Source organism: Engystomops pustulosus, chromosome 8 (genome assembly GCF_040894005.1).
Source record: "Engystomops pustulosus chromosome 8, aEngPut4.maternal, whole genome shotgun sequence".
NCBI lineage: Eukaryota > Metazoa > Chordata > Amphibia > Anura > Leptodactylidae > Engystomops > Engystomops pustulosus.
This window is the reverse complement of record NC_092418.1, coordinates 87,655,824-87,677,166: the sequence shown is the minus strand read 5'-3', so window position 1 is coordinate 87,677,166 and position 21,343 is coordinate 87,655,824. Positions and strand designations below refer to the sequence as shown.

Here is a 21,343-nt window from a genome sequence, read left to right as displayed (position 1 = left end):
CTAGTAAACCAGAAATAGTCAGTAAAATAGCCACAGGAGCCAGCCAGAAGATTCTACATCAAGAATTGAAGGAACAGACTGGAGAGTTGAAATTTAGTGCCTGGAGACTGCCTGGCAGTCGGATGGTGCAGCTTCTGTCACTCCTACTCGGACCTGTAGTACATCCCCAGGTCAAAGACAAGGGGCACGTTTACTAAGGGTTCGTCTGACACATTTCCATCGGGTTTCCCGAATTTTTTCGTTTTGCACTGAATTGCCCCGGGTTTTTGGCGCACGCGATCGGATCGGCGCCGGCTTTCATGCAACACAAATTGGGGGTGTGGCCGTCGGACAACCTGACTGATTCGGACAAACCACAAATTTAAAAATCAAATTGTGTCGCAAGATCAGCACTTACATGCACCAGGAAGAAGATGGTGAACTTCGCCGGACCTGAGCAGGGAAGCGACACATGTAGGAAATTGGATGCACGATCTTAGTGAATCACGGCAGATCCGAATTCTATATTACATAACCATTAATGTTATTTAGGTGTAAAAAGGCATCTAGACCCATCTTGATGCTCTCTGCTGACCCTACTGTCACCAGCGCCTGAGCCAGGCTATTCCACAGATTGACAGTTCTCATAGTAAAAAAGCCCTGTCGCCTCTGGTGATAAAACCTTGTTTTCTCCAGACGGAGACAGTGCCCCTTTCGATTTGATTTAATCTAAAACAATTTACCACCATATTTTTTGTATGGACCATTCATAAATTTATATAAATTAATCATGTCCCCTCGTAGTCGTCTCTTTTCCAGACTAAATAAATCTAGTTGTTTTAATCATAGTAACATTTGATTCTTTTTATTTTAAAGCTGAGGATTAAGTTCCTCCGTCTTACAAATGGACCTCTCTGACCACTGTGAGCTCTGGTGAAGATCTCTGGATGTTACTATAGTCCCAGGCTGCAATGATCAGCTGTAAGGTGTCTGTAATGAAGCTTTATTGATAATCCTTGGTCCCATAAGGAATATAGGCACCTTGGATTGCCTTGCAGGGATCCCACACTCTTGAGAGAGCTCTAACATTATAGAGCTTCACCAACTTTAATTGCAACAATGAATAGAGCAATACCAATATTACATACTTCACATACTTCTTTCCCCCTGTGGACCCCCCATTCCCTTGTCTTACTGTTTTTCCTTTTGTTTCACTGTTTATTACAATGCTATAATCTACAATTTCAGGATCTCATCTACTTAATGACCAACATATTTGAATCGGCCTGTATATTAAAACTATGAACTAAATAAAGTATAACAGCACAATACGTAAAAACACTCAAGGTCGACCCAGTACTGAAAGCAAGCCTACTTTCCCTTCAACCTCAAAGGGAATTCATTTCTGCTTGTTCATCTGTAACAAAGAAGAACAGTATAATATAACATGTATATATGATTCCATGCACAGACCTTCTATACATTGAATAATAAAGCTACGGTCTTGAGAACGTGTCTGCTTCTAAGGCGCAGGATACTTTAAGGGTTCTTGAACATCTATTCTCCTCTCTGAATTGGTTTACACTATAGCCAGTGAACCTGTGCAAGTATCACATTTGTCAAGCCCATCTGGCAGCCCCTGACATCTAAAATGAGCATGGCTCATTTGTACCAAATTGCAAGCAGCCCCAGAACAGTCTCACTTCATACAAAAATGACTAATATGGTGGCGCAAAGTATGTCTCCTGTGCCCTATGTCTAGCCATGTAAACAAGCAATTGTGGGAGAAGCCTGCATGAAGCCCCACCATACAAGACATCTATTTTCTGTAGAGCTTTTTTTGTCCTACCTCGAAATTAAAAAATTCCGGTGATGACGACGTAATGTTATGATGATTTGTGGCTTTATGTGTTTGAGTAGAGTCACTCAGCGCTCTTCCCTCTTACACCTATGTATTATTAACAGATTTCTCTAAGGGAGAGTATATTTAGGTGTGTAACGGGAATTGCTCGAATGTCTCTGCTTTTCCAAGACATTTCGGTTATTGGAGATGTGTTACCTGGGAGAATTATTTTATCCAATTTAGGACTTCATTATTTTAGGAGAACATGAAGAAAAATTAGCAAACTTTGTATTATAAAGGAGCTTATAATACTGTAATGTTTAGGGTTCGTTTTCTTTTATTTGTGAGTGAAATTAGGAAAATTCACCAAAATATTGGTCATTTTTTTCTGTACCAACTTCTTAAGTGCATTACATAATGTGATCAATGTTTATGTTGGTTTATGGTAGGAAAGAGACATAGTTGAGTTGATAGCCATCTTTGAATTCGGACCTGGTGCTCCCCTTGTTTCATTGATTTATTCAGGTTTTATGTTTTTAAGGTAATAATTAGGTGTGAATAATAAAAGAGATACAGTAAAAGTCAGATGATATTCATGTCCTGATTTTGAATAAACAACTTTTGTCTTAAAGGACATACACCACCAGGATGAAGGACTGTATGCAAACACCTATGGAGCCCCTCAGGCTCATTTGCATACAGTCCTTCATCTTTCTGGTAGATGCCCTTTAAATAGCCACCTCCATTTATTTGCATCCTTTAATATGTTCCACTCCAAGGATTCAGCCATAGTTCATATTTTATCTCTTGCTCCATCATTCCTGAGTAAGCAGTGTCATTATTTTCACATCTCTACTACCAGATGGGTGGAGCAAGACTGTCTACTTTAGCACAGGACCACCCATTTGACAATACAGAGCCTACTTTGCATATTGGTTGCTCAGGCAACATTGACTCTATGCTAATTAGGCTCTTTACTGCCAGACGGGTTGTCCTGGAGTAGACACCCTGGCTCTGCACATTTGACAGTAGAGACCTGTAACTTGTTTACTCAAGAACTCAAGAATCAGTAACTATATCTTTGCCTTGGTGAGAACAGGACCCCTTTTCTCTGGATTGCAGCTATATAGTGATCTGTGGTGGTGAGGGCATAACTACAGGGCCACAGCAACTGCAATGAGGCCTGCAAAATCCGGGGGCCCCGGCACCTGGAGTATTAGGGGTATATGCGTATATGAGTCTAAGAGGTAGGTTTATCACTGAATGATTTTTGTATCTAAAACTATAACACTTTTATATCATGTATGACATGGTTGGGTCCAGGTTTCAGTAGGCCCCTGGGCGAAAGAGCCTCAGTGGGTCCCTTTGCAGTGAACTCACATGTTGACATTAAAAATTCAGAAACTAACAGTCTTCTGATTCCTAAAATATTCCCTAGTTTATCATCACTAACAGCCCTTCATGCTTATCTTATATAAAGCCCTCCTACCCCTCTATGGATTGGTTAGACACAGGGCCCTCACCCTATGGATTCATTATGTTCAGCCTTATGTGGCCCCCCCCAGCAGCCCTGGTCCAAGGCACTTGCCCAGTTATGCCCAGTGCTGGTGCCGGCCCTGATGCATGATCTATCAGCTATGACCAATCATACTGACTGTTACATATACATTGTGGTAAATGCAGTCACATGACACGCCAATTTTTTAAAAATTATTATTAAAAATGATTCTTTTTATAACTCTTTACTCTTTCAATACTATCCATTGAGTTTTGACAAAGCATTTGGCAGCCCTCTCGTCACAAACACAACTTGTGACTTTGTTAGATCATCATGGCCCAAGGAAACATGTCACTATACCAATATCATGGTGCGTTATAATAATATCATCCCTGCCAACCTCTTCCCTGAAGCTATGAAATTTATATTCCTCCTTAAACAGTTAACAAGACTTGGAAAGGATTGTAGTGATGGCATTTTTCCTGAACCATAGGCTTGTAAACACAATGGGGAGCCATTAGGATTCATGTAGCTGGGAATCTTGCCCTTAACATTCACACATAAATGGGCTGCTGGCTGCCGGTGCTCGTGCCCATCTGTCTAGTGGGCATTGTGCCCGATCACAATGTGTGCTCCTGTCTCACTGAGGCACAGAGAAAAACTCTACCATAATGGATTGGAAAATATTCACTGCCGCTCTCCTACTCTGAGGAGCAAGGATGTCTGGATATGCCATAATGGGGAGGGGGGAGTGTAACTTTTGGGCTTGTTTTGTGCCACTTTATATTTTAAAAGTGGGTCAGAAAGTAGTCAAAGTTATCCTGCTGCAGAGATTTAATATAAATCAATGTGGTGTCATAAAGTTTAACCTCACCATTCAACAACCTATGCATTACCCAGTAGTACAGTGCGTGTACATGAGTATTACCGTATTTTTCGGTTTATAAGGCGCATAAAAAATGCTTAGATTTTCTCAGAAATCAAAGGTGCGCCTTATAGTCCGGTGCGCCCTATATATGAACTGTACTTACAGACAACAGCTGTCTTGAACTGTGCACAGGTCTGCCACCTGCTGGTCATTCATCCTTATAATCAGGTGCGCCTTATAATCCGGTGCGCCTTATATATGAACTTAGACGTTTTAGCAGGCATTTACTGATGGTGCGCCTTATAATCCAGTGTACCTTATAGTCCAAAAAATACATGAATACAATTTGTAATCAGTATTTGATCTTTGCTTTCTTTTTTTGGTCCTCCCTGTGCTAGGGGGTGTAGACCGAGCTGCCTTGTCCCTACTTTCCCCTTTGAGCTCCAATGTGATCTGATACCTTAGTAAACTTCTAGTAAGAAGGATTTCAGCAGAGAAAATGGGGTGCAGGGCCGTAACTAGGAGAGACTAAGCCCCATTGAAGACCCCCCTTTTGTGCATGGGGCCCCCATTCCCCTCACAAAAATGGGCTTAAGCCTCTTGATTTATTGTCAGCTCCATAGAGATGAATGGAGCAGAATGGTCATGTGCGGCCGTCTGCTCCATTAGTATGAGGAGTGGCAAGGGGTCGATCGGACCCCTTGTTCTCATGATCTGCGTGGGTCTCTGCACTTAGACCCCCACTGATCAGCAGCTTCCCTTTGTGGGAAAACCCCTTTAATGGAGCGGCCTGAAAAGGCTTTAATGACTGGGACATATTTAGAGGAATTTTTGTATGGGGCGGTTTACGGGCCATAACTTTTTTTTTTTCTGCGAGCTACCTTAAGATTTTTTTGTAGCGTTTTTTTTTGGGACACATAAGGCTGGTTAAAACATAATAAAAGTTTAAAGATTTATTTTCATTTTTAGTTTTATTTAGGGTTAAAAGAGGGAAAAAGTTTTTTTTTTTGTAATTTATTGTATATAGTTTTAACATTTTTAAATTTAACTCAAAATGAACATTAATAATGAATTCCCTATTTTGTTTTCATTTTGATATGTAATATGTATAGTCTCAGGCATACGGGGCGACTATGTGGCAATGGTTTTTGCAGTGTAGTGGGGGATTTTTTTTTATTGTATTGGAAAATGTGAATGTATTTTTATGAACATTTATGAATACTTTATGTGTTTGTGTGTGTTTTACTTTATATGTCCACTTCATTTTTTTTCTCTTATAAGTTTTCTCCCTGTAACTGGGGCATCTAGAACAACCCCAGTTACTGGGGGAAATGACCCCCTGTGACTACTGATGTTGAACTCAGCAGCTCTGAGTAACCCCTTTAGACCCTGCGGTTGCGTTGCTTCAGTGTGATGCAGTGAGGAAGGGAGAACGCAGAAGCGGTAATAAAGCGCTCCTGCCCTCTCCCTGGGGTTTCCATTCCTGCTCCCTCGACTAGGGCGGGAGCAGAAGAAAACTGCAGACGTGCACTCACTGGGGCAGATTTACTTACCCGGTCCATTCGCGATCCAGCGGCGGGTTCTCTGACGCTGATTCGGGTCTTCCGGCGATTCACTAAGGTAGTGCGCCCAATGTCCACCAGGTGTTGCTGCTGCGCTGAAGTCCGTCGGAGTTCTCTGGAGTTCACCAAGCTATCCTAGGTGCAGGTAAAATTATATATATATATATACTATATGCAACAGAACCTATTAATAGATTTACATTTGACTATTATACTATAATATAAAGCATACTACCATATGGATATTTGCGACATTATATTCAAAATGTTGTATACTTATGGTCTAATTCAGAGTATGCACAGGAGTCTAATTGTGAGCTCTCTCTGCCGGCCTGTGGTTGTATCTGCAGGAATTCTCCATACAGAGGTTGTACATTCAGTATCCTCCTCTTCAGCGCCTGTTTACCGCACAGAGACTCCTGGGATGGATCAAATCTATTTAAACCTTTCATGATTGATACCAAATGACTTGAATTAAGTCATCATGACATGTGATATTAATGGCAGCGAAAACTGGAATTGGAGCGGATATTTTAAGCAGAAAAAGTCAAATAAACAAGTTATTTTAGGAAAAAATGGTCTGGAAAAAAAAAAACAACCTTTGAGATCAGGTAAAAAGAGAAATGACTTATGGTTCTAATGTATATATTACAGATTGATGACTGAGATATATTTCAGATTACAGTAAATCACGGAAAACTACAAGGCTCCCTGACAGTGAGTGAGGATTAGTAGAGGAAAGTTTCATACAAAACTGATAAACAGTGAGTAAGGGATATCTACTGGCCTGAGTCTGTACTTTTCGAGGCACTTGAATTCAACTGTTGATAAAATCCCTAAACTGGATTTAAATTTAAAGGAAATCTAGCATCGAAATCCATCATGATAAACCAGGGAAACTTACTAATCGATACAGGCACCGTGACTTCTTATAATTGTTAACCATGGCCTCTTTCCTTCTAAAATCAAATTTAAAAATTATGTTAATGTGACAGAAGGGCTTCTGGGGATGTTACCAAAGCCCCTTCATGCTGCAGACTCACAGGCTGTTACAGTGTGCCGGAGCACTTCCCCCTCCCACTGTTTTCTGAAGATTCCTTTGCTGCATTGAGATTACATTAAGCATAGGGGGTGGGGGGCGGGAATTCTAACAGCCTGTGAAGCGACAGCACGGGGCCCATCAGACTCATTACCATAATTTTAAAAGTTGATTTTTAAGGAGAAAGGCTTTGGATAACAAATATAAGAAGATTACCAAAGTCACGGTGCCTGGATCTATAAGTAAGTGTCTCTGGTTAATAATGATGGATTTTTATGGTGGATTTCCTTTAATATGTACTAATTCTGGTTTTGGAAGAGTTTGAAAGATGAGAAATTTTCTTGGTCAAATCTTGTCTACCCCTGTAACATCTATGCCCATCCGGGCTTCAGTATCTTCCGCAGTCTATAAAGTACAGTAAAAACTGTGCTGCTGACTATAATTATGTATTGAGTTTGCATTCTGTCCTGCACGGTCTGTATGCTGTCCTATTCTACTCCTAGCTGTTTCAAAAGTTGTCTACCACTTTGGTCTGTCTTGCTGTTGACTGAATTCTGGGCTGCAGACAGTTAAAGGGCATCTACCACCAGGATGAAGGACTGTATGCAAATGAGCCTGAGGGGCTCCAGGCTCCATAGATTATAATGGAGTCTGGAGCCCCCCAGGCTCATTTGCATACAGTCCTTCATACTGGTGGTAAATGTTCTTTAACATAATACAACAATTGTAACCAGACAACACTATCTATACAAGAATATAAGAGTGTAAGAAAAACCCTGTTACCAATGGCAGAACTTGGACACATATGATTATTCATATTAAGACCACCACTGACAAGGCGCTTTCCAAGTTGATGGGTCTTTTGGGTATATAACAATACCCCATCCTTATTCATAGACAACATTTAAAAACATAAAACTTTATTTACACTATACAAGTTTATTAGACAACTAGAAAAACAAGTCTATATAATAGTCTTAGAGCTACATGAACCCCAGGCATAATGTGATTTGGAAGATGAGATTCTTAACTTTAATATGATACCAAAAGCAAGTTTCTAAGTAGTAAAGAACCGAAAAAAGGGCAGATTGATAATCCATCTCCAGCCTCTACAAGTGACTTATCTCAAGTAAAATGTGACTCTTCTTTGCTCATGTGCATATGACTTTGGAATTGATTTTTATAGGTGAACAGAAGTGATTTCACATAAAAGGGGGATTCTAAAAAGGATATTTTATACCCTACCTAAGAGGCTTGTAATAATGTAGGGTCAAACCTGGCGACAGGTTCCCTTTAAGAGTGAAAATCTAAATGTATTGACCTAACACACACTCAGCTCTTAAAAGCAGTTTCAGTTTTTTTTCTCCAGAACAAAGATATTTTTGTCCAGTTTTTTTAGGCGCACGTGCCTATATCTGAGAATATTCTACAGAAATGAATAATCTCGCTCCAACCGAACAACTGAATGATGATTTGACATTGGCATAATCCATGTGTGTAATGTAAAAACCGCTCAGACGACAAACAGGCTGTCTCAGCACATAGCAAATCGCTGCAATTTTCAGACAGAATTTTGAGCTTTTTTCTTCATTACTCTGCCTGATCCAGAGATTGCTGGCAGAGAATCCTAGAGGCCTGCGCTGTGCGGCTGGGGCGAGCGTCAATGTGACACAAATGCATATTACAAATGCCGCTAATAGGATTCAAAGTCATAAGCACAAAACAAAATTAATTTCTCTCATTCAGATTCATGGCATGACGGAGACATTAGGAGCCTCAGAGGCGGATAAATGGAGAGCTGGAGGAAGCATGGAGATCTCACATTAACTAGTGTCTACAATTTCAGCAGAGTCATTGGTATGCACCATCGAGCAAAGCTTCGCTCTATTCATAATGTTACTAATATAGGTTCTGGTTATCCTCCAGAGTAAAGGTCTGCAATCTGTGGCTCTAGCTAATGTGATAATACAACTCCCAGCATAGAAGTCACATGCTGGGTGTGGTAGTCTCATAACAGCTGGAGAGACACAATCTGCAGACTACAGCTCAATGTGCAACTGGTTTTGGATCTGGACAGGGTCGGCTCCAGGTTTCATTAGGCCCCTGGGTGACACAGCCTCAGTGGGCCCCTTTGCAGTGAACTCACATTGCGGTATTAAAAAATTCAGCAACTAAAGCAGTCTCCTGTTCCCTAAAATATTCCCTAGTTTATCATCCCAAACAGCCCCCTCATGGTATTTTATATAAAGCTCCCCTCACCCCCTATGGATTCACCAGATACAGTTTTGTACTGCTCCCTCGCTAGTCGCTCCTACAGATGCCTCAGTTACAGAGGAAAACTTGTAAAAGAAAAAAAATAAAGTAAAATGAACAAAACAAGCCTTTTTTCCACTTTTAACCCCAAATGAAAAAGGAAAAAAAAAAATGTTTAAACTTTTATTACCTTTATAACTAGCTGTATGTGCCCCCCCTTCCCCCCCCCAAAAAAAAAACAGCACAAAAAATTTTAAGGGAGCATACAAAAAAAAAATTTTGGCCCTTAAGCCGGCGCATGTGAAAAATTTGCTAAAAATGCCCAGTCACTAGAGCTTTTTTCAGGCCGCGTCACTAAGGGGTTAATCACTTCATTCAATACCTGCAAAATCCTTGAAAGGCTGCAATATACAACACAACCACTTGGTGACTAAACATAGCATATCACTTAGTGACACAATATCATAAAATAATGTTACTTAGAAAAGCAGCCAAGAGGAAAGGTCAGTATTGACTATACGGTAAATTCTTGCATAGTGTTTGTGTCAGATATAAAACAGAAGTGCTAAGGGCTGGATTTGATCATAACACAGCCAACCTTTGACCTTGTAAGCTTAGGTGCCTATTATAGAGTTAGTTATAAGGCTTAAAGGGGTATTCCCAACTTACGGACGACCCTTAGTTACAAACGGACCTCTTGATGTTGGTAATTTTCTGTACTTTAGCCTTTGGCTACAATAAACAGCTACAACATTTATTAATGCTGCCTGTAATTAAGATTTCTTGTTAATCCTGGTTCTTAAGAAAACCCAACATTTTTAAAATCTAATTGTCACAGAGATCAAAAAATTCTGGCTGGGGTTACAATTATAAAATATAGAGTTCAGACTTACATCCAAATTCAACTTAAGAACAAACCTACAGAACCGATCTTGTACATAACCCGGGGACTGTCTGTAAACATCAAAAAGTTTCCATAGCAGAAAAGTATTTGTAAAGGGTTATACCAAGATTGATTGTTATCCCCCATCTACATGATAATTATATGACAGGTGGGGGTCCTATTACTGATACTGCCACAAAACATAAGAATGGACCCCCAACAATCACAAGGTATTCTGTTCTCAAAAATGAATGGAGCAGTAGGTCAATTCAATACTAAGGGAGTGGTTGAAATTGCGGCTCTTCCTAAGAAAGTAAATGGGAATGCAGGATATAGGGCAGCATGGTGGCCTAGTGGTTAGCATTACAGCCTTGCAGCGCTGGGGACCTTGGTTCAAGTCCCAGGGTCAACATCTGCAAAGAGTTTGTATGTTCTCTCCATGTTTGTGTGGGTTTTCTTCCAGGTCCTTTGGTTTCCTCCCATACCAAAAACATACTGGTAGGTTGTTTAGATTGTGAGCCCCATTGGGGACAGGGAGTCACCTGGCAAGCTCCGTGTAGTGCTGCGTAATCTGTGTGCGCTATATAAATAAATAAATAATTATTATTATACCTTAGTGCTTGCTCAGCAATTGCCAAAAGCCTCCATAGTATTGCATGGCGCAACAGGATGCAAGCTGAAGCAGTCACTGATCTGGGGAGGTCCAAGCAGTTGGATCTCCACTAATCAGATTGTTATCTTCTATCCTTTGAATGGGGGATATGAGTCAAATTTGATACGACCCCTTTAAATGTGTTAAATGCTATGTGGGAGGTATCAAGAGTGCAGAAGTCATCTTGAGAAGTGAATTATAATTACATTTTCAACAACATTTTTGTAAAAAGTGAACACATTCACAAACACAGAATACTGTGGATGTATAACCTAATATTACTACTACAGGCGGTCCCCTACTTAAGGACACCCGACTTACAGACAACCCATAGTTACAGACAGACCCCTCTGACCTCTGGTGAAGCTTTCTGAATGCTTTACTATAGTTCCAGATTGCAATAATCAGCTGTAAGGTGTCTGTAATGAAGCTTTATTGATAATCCTTGGTCCCATTACAGCAAAAAATGTTTAAATTCCAATTGTCACTGGGGCCAAATTTTTTTTTTGTCTGGATCTACAATTATAAAATATACAGTTTCGACTTACATACAAATTCAACTTAAGAACAAACCTCCGGACCCTATCTTGTACGTAACCCAGGGACCGCCTGTATTTCTAAAGTAAAGGAGTTAAACCATCTTGCAAGCCCCTAGGCGTATAGCCGTTGGGCTAAGGACTGCAGGCAGGTGTAGGGTTAGCCAGAGGTTAATATTACATTCCCTTTAAGAATAGTGGTTGGGGGGTGGTTTTGGTGGCTACGTGACGGGGGGTGGAGAGTATGTAGACCCTGTCTAGGGGTGGTGCTGATACTTTAAAAGAGGGCTGGTGATGTCACTCACCCTCTTTCCTGGATTGCTTCCCTCCCTCTCTATGGACACGGATTTATTTTGGGGGTGAGGACCTACATGCCCTCTAACGAGGCTGGCATTTCAGGTGCCCTTAATCTGGTGGTTATGGTTAAAATATGTTATTAAAGTTGCTACTCTATGAGTAGGAGTTAAAATGTTAAATTATTGAATAAAGCAGTGGCCGACTCCCTGTTGTCACTCCACGAGTTTTAAGTTAACATCTGTGTCTGTGTCATTCTTAAGGGGATACATTGGGGATGGTTGGATGTGGGCTTATGCATGAATCTACTGTAGTGACTTTTATAGAAGGTTTTTCTTCAGATGCTCTAAAAATACAGGGGCAACAATACTTAACAGAACATTAGCCAAGAATATTTTGTCTACTCTGACACCAAGTTTCTTTAATTTGTTAAACCTTTATGTGTTATTTCGGTACTGTGCCTGATCCTAGACTTTAAACTCACGACATATGTATATAATGGTTAAAGGGAAAAAAACATGTATGTGTTCTCCAAAAACAGCTCCACGCATGCATACTGCCCAACATTTGTTGGAGAGAAAGAGGGACAAAAGATGCTATGTGCGCCATGGAAATGTATTTTACCTAAGCCACGCCTTTTGCTCCGCCCCTCACTCCACTCCCACAAAGTATAATTTCCATCTCCCCCTCTCATTGCATCCCACCAGCTCCCTGTCACATTGTAGCCCCTCTGATGTTAAGCCCCCCTTCCTTCTTATATTAAAGCCCCCTCTTATTGTACCCCTCAGCAGCTTCCCATCTTATTGTGCCCCCTTTATTGTGACCCCCCAAGGAGTCCCCCCTGTTATTATGCCCCCCTCACATGGAAGCATCCTCGTGTATTGTGGCCCCCCAGCAGCCGCTCCCCATGTTGTTGGGTAACCCAACCAGCAGCCCCCCTGTTATTGTGTCACCCCCAGCAGCAGCCCCCTGTTATTGTGTCCCCCCAGCAGCAGCTCCCCTGTTATTGTGTACCCCCTGCAGCAGCTCCCCCTGTTATTTTGTAATCCCAGCAGAGGTTCCCACTGTTATTGTGCCCCCCAGCAGCAGCTCCCCTGTTATTGCGTACCCCCTGCAGCAGCTCCCCCTGTTATTGTGCCTCCCAGGAGCAGCTCCCCTGTTATTGTGTACCCCCTGCAGCAGCTCCCCCTGTTATTGTGCCTCCCAGCACCCCCCTGTTATTGTGCCCCCCAGCAGCAGCTCCCCTGTTATTGTGTACCCCTGCAGCAGTTCCCCCTGTTATTGTGTACCCCCTGCAGCTCCCCCTCTTGTGCCCCTACCGTAAAATAAAAAAACACACTGGATGGTTCCTTTGACAAAGATCTGCTGCGGTTGAAACGCGCGTTGGGGTTGCACGCCAGGTCATAGATTGTCCTTCCAGCCTCTCGCACTGCCTGTACCCCGGTTTGGCATCTATCTCCTTACTATTGCGAGTTTCACTCTTTCAGTGTTATTCAGGCTGTATTGTTTTTCATGCCGCTTACACTGCATGTACTGTCCATTAATGTATGTGAGTCTGACTCCTTCATTGTAGATCAGGCCACATTGTATATGGCTATATTGCCTTCACACTATTGTAACATATATCTTTCATTTTGGGTCTATTACCTGCCGTGCATTTGCTCTTTCTGAGATATACGGATTTTAGATATTTTTTTACTGTTTTTCTATATTTCATAAAGATTATTCCTACATTTTGGTTGTTTATAGCCTTGTTTCTTTTTTCCTCTCTTTCCTTTTTTTGATATTTTCTGTTATATCGGAGAGGCTTTTTTTTGGCTTATCAGGTGTATATCGTTATTGTATAGCATACTCATTACATAGAGCGATTTCTCCTATACAGGCGGTCCCCTACTTAAGGACACCCGACTTACAGACAACCCATAGTTACAGACAGACCCCTCTGCCCCCTCTGACCTCTGATGAAGGTTTCTGAATGCTTTACTATAGTGCCAGACTGCAATAATCAGCTGTAAGGAGTCTGTAATGAAGTTTTATGGATAATCCTTGGTCTCATTACAGCAAAAAATGTTTCAACTCCAATTGTCACTGGGGCAAAAATCTTTTTGTTTGGATCTACAATTATAAAATATACAGTTTCGACTTACATACAAATTCAACTTAAGAACAAACCTCCGGACCCTATCTTGTACGTAACCCGGGGACTGCCTGTATATGTGTATGGATCAGGACTGGTTGGGAGGTCTGCGTATGACTTGTACTGCTATTTCAGCTCATCTGTATAGAGATAAATAGAGTTTAGATGCAATACCACACAATACCACAGGTCCGGAGAGGAGCTATTTTTGGTACTAAGCTGCCATGTTTTTCGACCTCTGGAAACCCCCTTTGAAGCTTATGTGGCACATTTACTTACTAGGTCACTCGAGTTCACAGAAAGTGCATTGTCCATCTATAATGCTGCGTGCGGCGATTCACTAAGATCGTGCAGCTGAAATCATGAATGTGTCACTTCCCCTCAATTGTCCAACAGAGTTCACCATGTTTTTTGTGGTGCACCTTTAACATAGGGCGTGCAACACAATTTGAAAGTTAAATACGGCGCTCGGTCCGAATCAGTCCAATGACACGGCTCCTAATTTGTGTGGATGGAGGTCAGCGGGGTCAAGTGCGCAATAATCTCACAGACACTTCTTAAATACCTGTGCAAGCCGATTTGGCAATGAAGAACGTGCACGGTCCGATAAAAGTGCACCGCGCGACCAATATTAGATGAGGCCCTATGACCCGATATCTGATCCAGCTGGGTACATACAGTACAGTATACGGCTATAATTTAATGTGGGACAGCCTGAAGAGAAGACAGAAGTGGTATCTCACTGCTTCATTGCGATACAATCAAATGTACATGAGGACTAAGTCACTACCTTTTACTTATCCTTTTACTTTCGTAATATACATGACCATGTTATATTACATGCATTTCTGGTTTCTTTACATTTTACGCCTATGAGGTCAATCAAAAACTGCTCAGCAGCGCCACCTTCTGGTATGAGGAGCTCATACATTTTTCTAAAAGTAAATTGTCTTTCAAAATGAAGTACTGAAAGATGTTTAATAATAATAAAAAGGTTAAAAAATTTTTTTTTTAATAGAAACAAAAAAAAAAATCTAAATAAAAAACACACAACAAAGTGCATACATACTCAAAATGAAGCGTGATGTCCGTGGCGAGAATAGATTGCTTCAGGAGCTGCATGAGGTCGCTGTACTGCTTGGAGGACAAGTTGCAAAATATGTTGTGGCCCTGCAACACAAAAGCTACAAAAAATAAATAACTAAAGATACAGGCAAGTAAATTGCTGATAGACACAGTGATACATGTCTGACATGTACATTAACACGTACTTTTATTTAAAACTTTGCTTTCGGAGATTTATCATAAGTCTCTTAGAGCTGAACTATTGTAGATGTTCATGGCAATCAATCAGAGCTCAGCTTTCATTTTCCCACAGCTGTATATAAAATTAAAGCTAAGCTCTGATTGGTTTCCATTATGTCCATACTCAAGTCTCTTTAAAATTAAAAACTATGCTATATAGAACTTACTTGAATTTATAATTACATTCTCATATCTATGTTCAGGTCTCTTTTGTATTAAAGACTGTCCATAATACTTTATGATATTAGTTATTCTATAATTTCTACGTTAAGTAAATCCTCATGTCCATATTCAGTTCTTTTTAATATTATTTTTGCTATTCATATACTGAACTCATTAGTTCTCATGTATAATATTACAAAAATTCCAAAATATTCAGTAGTTATCACATTTATAAATAAATTCTCATGTCCATGCTCAGGTCTCTAGAATATTGTGTACTCTATAGAAGACTCATTTGTAAGTAATAATAATAATAATCTTTATTTATATGGAGCCATCATCTTCAGTAGCGCTTTACTAATCATGGAAGACACAAACAAATAAAATAAGACAATGATTACAGACTAAAAACACAGTCATATGGAACAATAGGAGAGAATTCTTATGTCTACATTCAGGTCTGTATAATAGAAATATGATATAAATAAATATTCTAGAAGCACTTGTTATTCCCCATTTTCTTCCATCCTGGGTAAGATAATAATAATTAATAATAATTCCTTCATTTATATAGTACACACAGATTACGCAGCGCTGCACAGAGTTTGTCACATCAGTCCCTGTTCCCAATGAGGCTCACAATCTAATCAACCTACCAGTATGTTTTGGAGTGTGGGAGGAAACCGGAGGACCCGGAGGAAACCCACGCAAACATGAAAAGAAAAAACAAACTACTAGGACTTGAACCCAGGACCCCAGTGCTGCAAGGCTGTAGTGCTAACCACTGAGCCACTGTGCTGCCCCTAAAATAAAACTGTGGAGGTGTCCTTCAAGGTTAAGTGGATAGAAATAGTTTGGTGCATATGTGTAAATACCATATTAGTATAGGTTTCCAAACCAGAATGGATATACCACAAAATGTTCATTGACAGTCCCGAAACTATGGTCCAGGAATTGTCAGGCGTGTTACAATTCTGTTATAGTAGCCCCCCAAAAAAGACACTGGCTGCTGTACTTTTATAATGGAAGGGGGGACGGAACCTGCCAAACGCAGGTGTGAACTCAGCCTAAATCATTATAGAAGCAGGTCACACCACGCAGCATCTTATGGAACTATTCTAGAGTTCTGGGGCTCATAATATTGATACCATAACCCAGGAGATAATACGTAGGGTTTTGTATTAATGTTTTATAGTGTTTGTCCTTCTCTCTCTACCTGGGATCCATCTGTACTGCAAGTTGTGTAGGTATTCAAAGGAGCATAGAGGCTTCATGGGAGACCCGGATACATTGGGGGGGATTTACTAATTCTGGCGTAAGCACGACTGTTGGCATCGGAGATCAGTCTCTGGAAAGCACAGCCCGATGTTTTAAAGTGGCGCATGGCTATAAGTAAATAATGGGTAGACGGTAATCAGTCGTGCGCCATAAAAATGCCGACATCAATGAGATGTGCGCCAAAATCTTACACGGGCTGCGCCTTAATTTTGCTCTCTGACCATTTTTTTCCTGGTCTATCATGTGCCAAAATTTGCGCCAAAAAATGGCAACAAAATACACATAAATGTGACAGATAAAGTGGTAAAGTTAGGCCACGCCCACTTGCGCCAAAAAAAGACAGAGGAGTCGGGATAGTCGGAAACATCTGTTCTTTCTGGCGCAAACTCATTATAAATGACACAATACACTTTTGCAGCACAAAAACCCCCCACGAAATACATCTGCCCCATTGTGTCATTTTTATGGGCAATTATTATTATTATTATCATTGCTTCTTTTATTTGTAGTTTCATTAAAAACAAATAATATTTGATCAAATACTTGATAAATAAACGACAGCCGCATGGACGGATCTATAAATAGATGGTAGAGCGATGACTGATAGATACTAGACCAACACACACATCACAATGTTTAGGGTCACTTACTTCATGTACAGCCCTAACACTGTAAGACCACTCAAGCATCGCTGGCTCCTAATGAGACCCCAGGCCACATTTACAGGAGTCATTGCTTCCTTGTGCGCCAATAAAACAGGCCATCAATCCTTTTCTCCCCCCTTCTTCCATCAGGTCTTTCAGTAACATGTGGACATACAGTATTGGATATTGGGAAATTATAAATGTAGATAATGTATATTCTGATCAGAACGGTTAGAAGATAGGGAAGGTAGAGAGGGGATGTCCTCATATAACAGGTGAGAAATAAGCAATAACGAAGACATATGAATGTGTGAAAGTCAGCAGCAGGACTGTCACTGGCAGCAGAGAATGATACTGGGGATCCGGCCTCCATAAATCTGCTGTGCATCCTCAGTATCCTGTGCCACATCATTCCTTCTGCCAATGATTTCTCCATAACTCCTGCACATGACCCGCTCAACGCCTTGACTCTTATGCCACCTAGTGGTGAATGCTATGTAATAACACTTCAATCCATGGGTCTATTGTGAAGATTCCGTTGAAATCACATTTGTATTGTGCACATCAAATTGTAACATCAGTTTGTTATTATGACAAGAGTGAATCCCAGATATACGTATCCAGTCTATGGCCCCGTGCACGCAAATATATATTTTTATTTTATACGGGCAGTATACTGTCATTCATTTGAATGGCCATATTTCCCACTGCAATGTGTATGAGGCGGGCGGCCTCACCGCAAGACATAGAGCATGTCCTATCTTTGGACCAATTTGAGTTGTGGCCGCTTGGCTTTCCATGGAGAGGGGAAGGGTGAGGAGCGCTCACTCCTTTCTCCACCCGGCCGCGTGCTACACCCGGGTTATGTGCAAGAAGCCTGACATTTATTTAATTTACTTCCACAAAGGAATATATTTTTTAACCATGTGCGGCCTGAGATCCAAAAAAAAATAAGGCATGCACTATTTATTTACGGACTGGACATATGGGCCCCTTTTCATTGACTCCAGATTGGGGCACATTTATCATTTGCGCACTTATTTGTGCGGTTTATTAGACTGTGAGTTTAGATGGTATTGCAAAGGCTTAATAATTTAGCGTTCGGCAGAAAGTGTCTGAAAAGATCAGGCACAATCCTGATGGTGTTATAGGACTTGGTAGACTTGCTTTTTGTGGGTCTAAGTGTGTGACACAAGTTGTGTCAGAAAAATATATTGGTAAATTACAATTTACTACATTTTCTTTTTTTTAAATTGTATTTTTATTAAATTTTCCAACAATAAAGTAATACAAACCGTCCACATAGCACGTCTACAGGACTGTTACCACACATGAATCAAGGGGGGGTCAGCTCCATTTTCTAACTACTGTGATGTATATTTACAGATTTGACTTGACAATTACACTTTATTGTATTGTATTATGCATGAATCAGCATTTCAAGCACATTGGGTTCAACTCCCATCCAGGTCAACATATGCAAAGAGTTTGTATGTTCTCTCTGTGTTTGCGTGGGTTTACTCCGGGTCCTCCGGTTTCCTCCCACACTCCAAAACATACTGGTAGGTCTATTAGATTGTGAGCCCTGTTGGGACAGGGACCGATTTGACAGCTCTGTGCAGTGCTGTGTAATCTGAAGGCACTATACACTTTGACAAAGACTTTTTGTCAAACGCACTCGGTTGGACGCTACTCCTTATGCACGTGCTATGATGTCCTGTATTTTACATTGAAGAAATAAAGATGTGACTTCCTTTTTTTGTTTAAATATCTACCCTATTCATTATACACAATGCTTGAGAAAGGCTCATACCGAGCTGAAACGTTGTCACTTTTCACGATGGAATAAAGACACCACATTTTCACCTTCAATCTACCTGTGTTGGAGTGCTGCCTTTTTCTTTGTGGATAGATAGATAGGTACGTAGATAGATAGATAGATATGAGATAGATAGATAGATAGATATATATGATATAGATAGATAGATATGAATTCCATACATGGAAGCAGCACTCCGTAGAAAAAATAGATAGATAGATAGATCCTGGTAGGTGGATAGATAGATAGATAGATAGATAGATAGATAGATAGATAGATAGATACTGCTTTGGTGAAGTATACCATTTAACCCCCTCAATTTTCAGTTTAGTTTTAGAGCATAAAATCCAGATGAAACAGACAAAGAAGTAACTATACATTTAATGCGCCCCAGTTGTGCTACTCTAAATTCCATTTCGGTAGATTAGCTATTGGCGCACATCGTAACTAATTCTGTATCAGAATCTCCGAGGCCGAATAAAGGATGCTGATAAAATTAAATATATTCTGGACGAAGTCGCTAAGAGTTCTGCCTCTCTGCTGCTGGAAGGAGCCGAGCAAAACAATTAGAATTTCCATGTAGAAATCCGCTGCCAATTTACCAATCTGCAATGAAACCCAGATGCCACGATCAATGTCAATTCCAGGTTTGTTTGTTTTTTGCACTGTAGTATTTTTAATTCTCAAGTAACATTAAGAGTTCAGCTTTTATCAAATGTTCTTGCAACCTCATTAATTTTTATTAATGCTATTGAGCGCTGGGGTCTGAGTTTGCAGCCAACATGAAGCCAATGAGCTGCAGTGAGTGTAAGGGAATGGGAGAGACTGGCTCAGTGCAGACACTTGTTTTCTTGCTTCAAAGACTACTACACATTGGGGGGTATTTATTATTTTTGGCGCCCAATTTTAGTAGTGTTTTGCACTGTGATGTTATATTGTGGTGCACGACCTTAATGTATTTGGCGAACAGATGAGCGTCAGAAATCACAAACCACATTCATCAAGGGGTTTTGAAGTTGTTAGACTTGCTTTTTGTTGATCTTATTCTGCACCCAAAATTGCGGCCAAAAAAGTGCCAGGAACTTAGAAGTGCACTAAACGTATCGGGAGTAAAGAGCTGCGCCCAAACTGAGTGCCAAAAAAAAAAAAAAAAAAGCTAAATAAGCGTTGGAAAATAAGCTAAATTGTGGATAAATATTGCAAACAAAAAGAAAACATTCGGCCACCAAAAAACTGCCGTAAACCCAATAATAAATGCCTCCGAATATGTTGTACAATGATCAAATTACGATTGCTGGACACAGCGTCAATAATTAGATATTAGGAATGAAAAATGTATCAAAATAACTACAAGTAAAATAGAGTGCAACCTCTTTGAGCAGACCGCCCAATGTTGCACGGGATATTGGACATTTGAAGGCGTGGTCTGCTGAAAGGGAGCATAATAGGAAGATAAAACAGTCTTTAATGGGTCGGGTCTTCTTAAAGGGGTGGTCTACTGGAGACGTTTCATTGTATTCTTAATGTAATGTGTTTTTCCAAAACCCCTTACATGATTGTGTGATTTTTCTGTTGTATTTTCGGCTATTTTTATGGGGCCAATACGCAAGTTATTTAATAGTCCCGCCCACTAGGGTGAGGATTCACACACTGCCGGTTCTTAGTCATGTGTTCAAATAGTTAGGATTTTTAATTGAGTGTTTTTTTGGTATGTGTCACCATATGGCACAGGGCTGTACACAAATCAGATCAAAAGTGATCAAAACTTCATACAGTTCACAATATGGTATCAATGAAATGCTTGACCACATTCACAGCTCTGTACACCAAAGTATGAAAACATTATGGAGGACATTTATTTTTGGCTTTCCGCTAGTTTTTTTTTCTCTTGTCTTGTGCGCCATATTTTTGATGTGTTAGTGCCACAATATTTCCCACACTCAAATTTTTTTGGTTGCTCCATTTGGGCGTAGATTTTGGCCTCCCAATACTTTTCCTGCTCTTCTATGTACCCAACACTTTTTTTGTGCAAAATTGGACCAAGAAAAAGCTGTTATACCAAGCTCTATATCAACATCATAGTCATAGTATCATAGTTTATACAGTTGAAAAAAGAAACATGTTCATCAAGTTCAACCAAGGAAGGGAAGGAATGAGGAAGGGATTTAGGGGAAACAATTCTATATAACATAACCATCAATGTTATTTAGGTGTAAAAAGGCATCTAGACCCTTCTTGAAGCTCTCTGCTGTCCCTGCTGTGACCAGCGCCTGAGGCAGGCTATTCCACATATTGACAGTTCTCATAATAAATAAGCCCTGTCGCCTCTGGTGATTAAACCTTGTTTTCTCCAGACGGAGACAGTGCCCCCTCGTCTTTTGATTTGATTTAATCTGGAACAACTTTCCACCGTACTTTATGTATGGACCATTCATATATTTATATAAATTAATCATGTGCCCTCTTAGTCGTCTCTTTTCCAGACTAAATAAATCTAGTTGTTTTAATCTTTCCTCATAGTTGGCTCTTCGTTGTACCCTCTACAGCTCCAGGGCCTCCTTTTTATGTTCCGGTGCCCAAAAATGGAAGGC

General features: G+C 40.4%; 1 protein-coding gene across 2 annotated transcripts in view; it reads right to left on the bottom strand.

Annotated features, from left to right (window-relative positions):
- The window catches only part of PDE11A (phosphodiesterase 11A), a 372,295-nt gene that overhangs the window by 43,124 nt on the left and 307,828 nt on the right, over positions 1-21,343 (bottom strand). Inside the window, exon 15 of one of the 2 annotated variants that reach the window (XR_011849439.1) lies at positions 14,614-14,728. Coding sequence is in view for 1 of the 2 variants with exons in the window: in XM_072121624.1 (XP_071977725.1) it covers positions 14,614-14,714 (101 nt within the window). In the remaining variant the exon portion in view is untranslated. The remainder of the gene's footprint in view (positions 1-14,613; positions 14,729-21,343) is intronic. The other variant, XM_072121624.1, reaches the window with a different exon arrangement.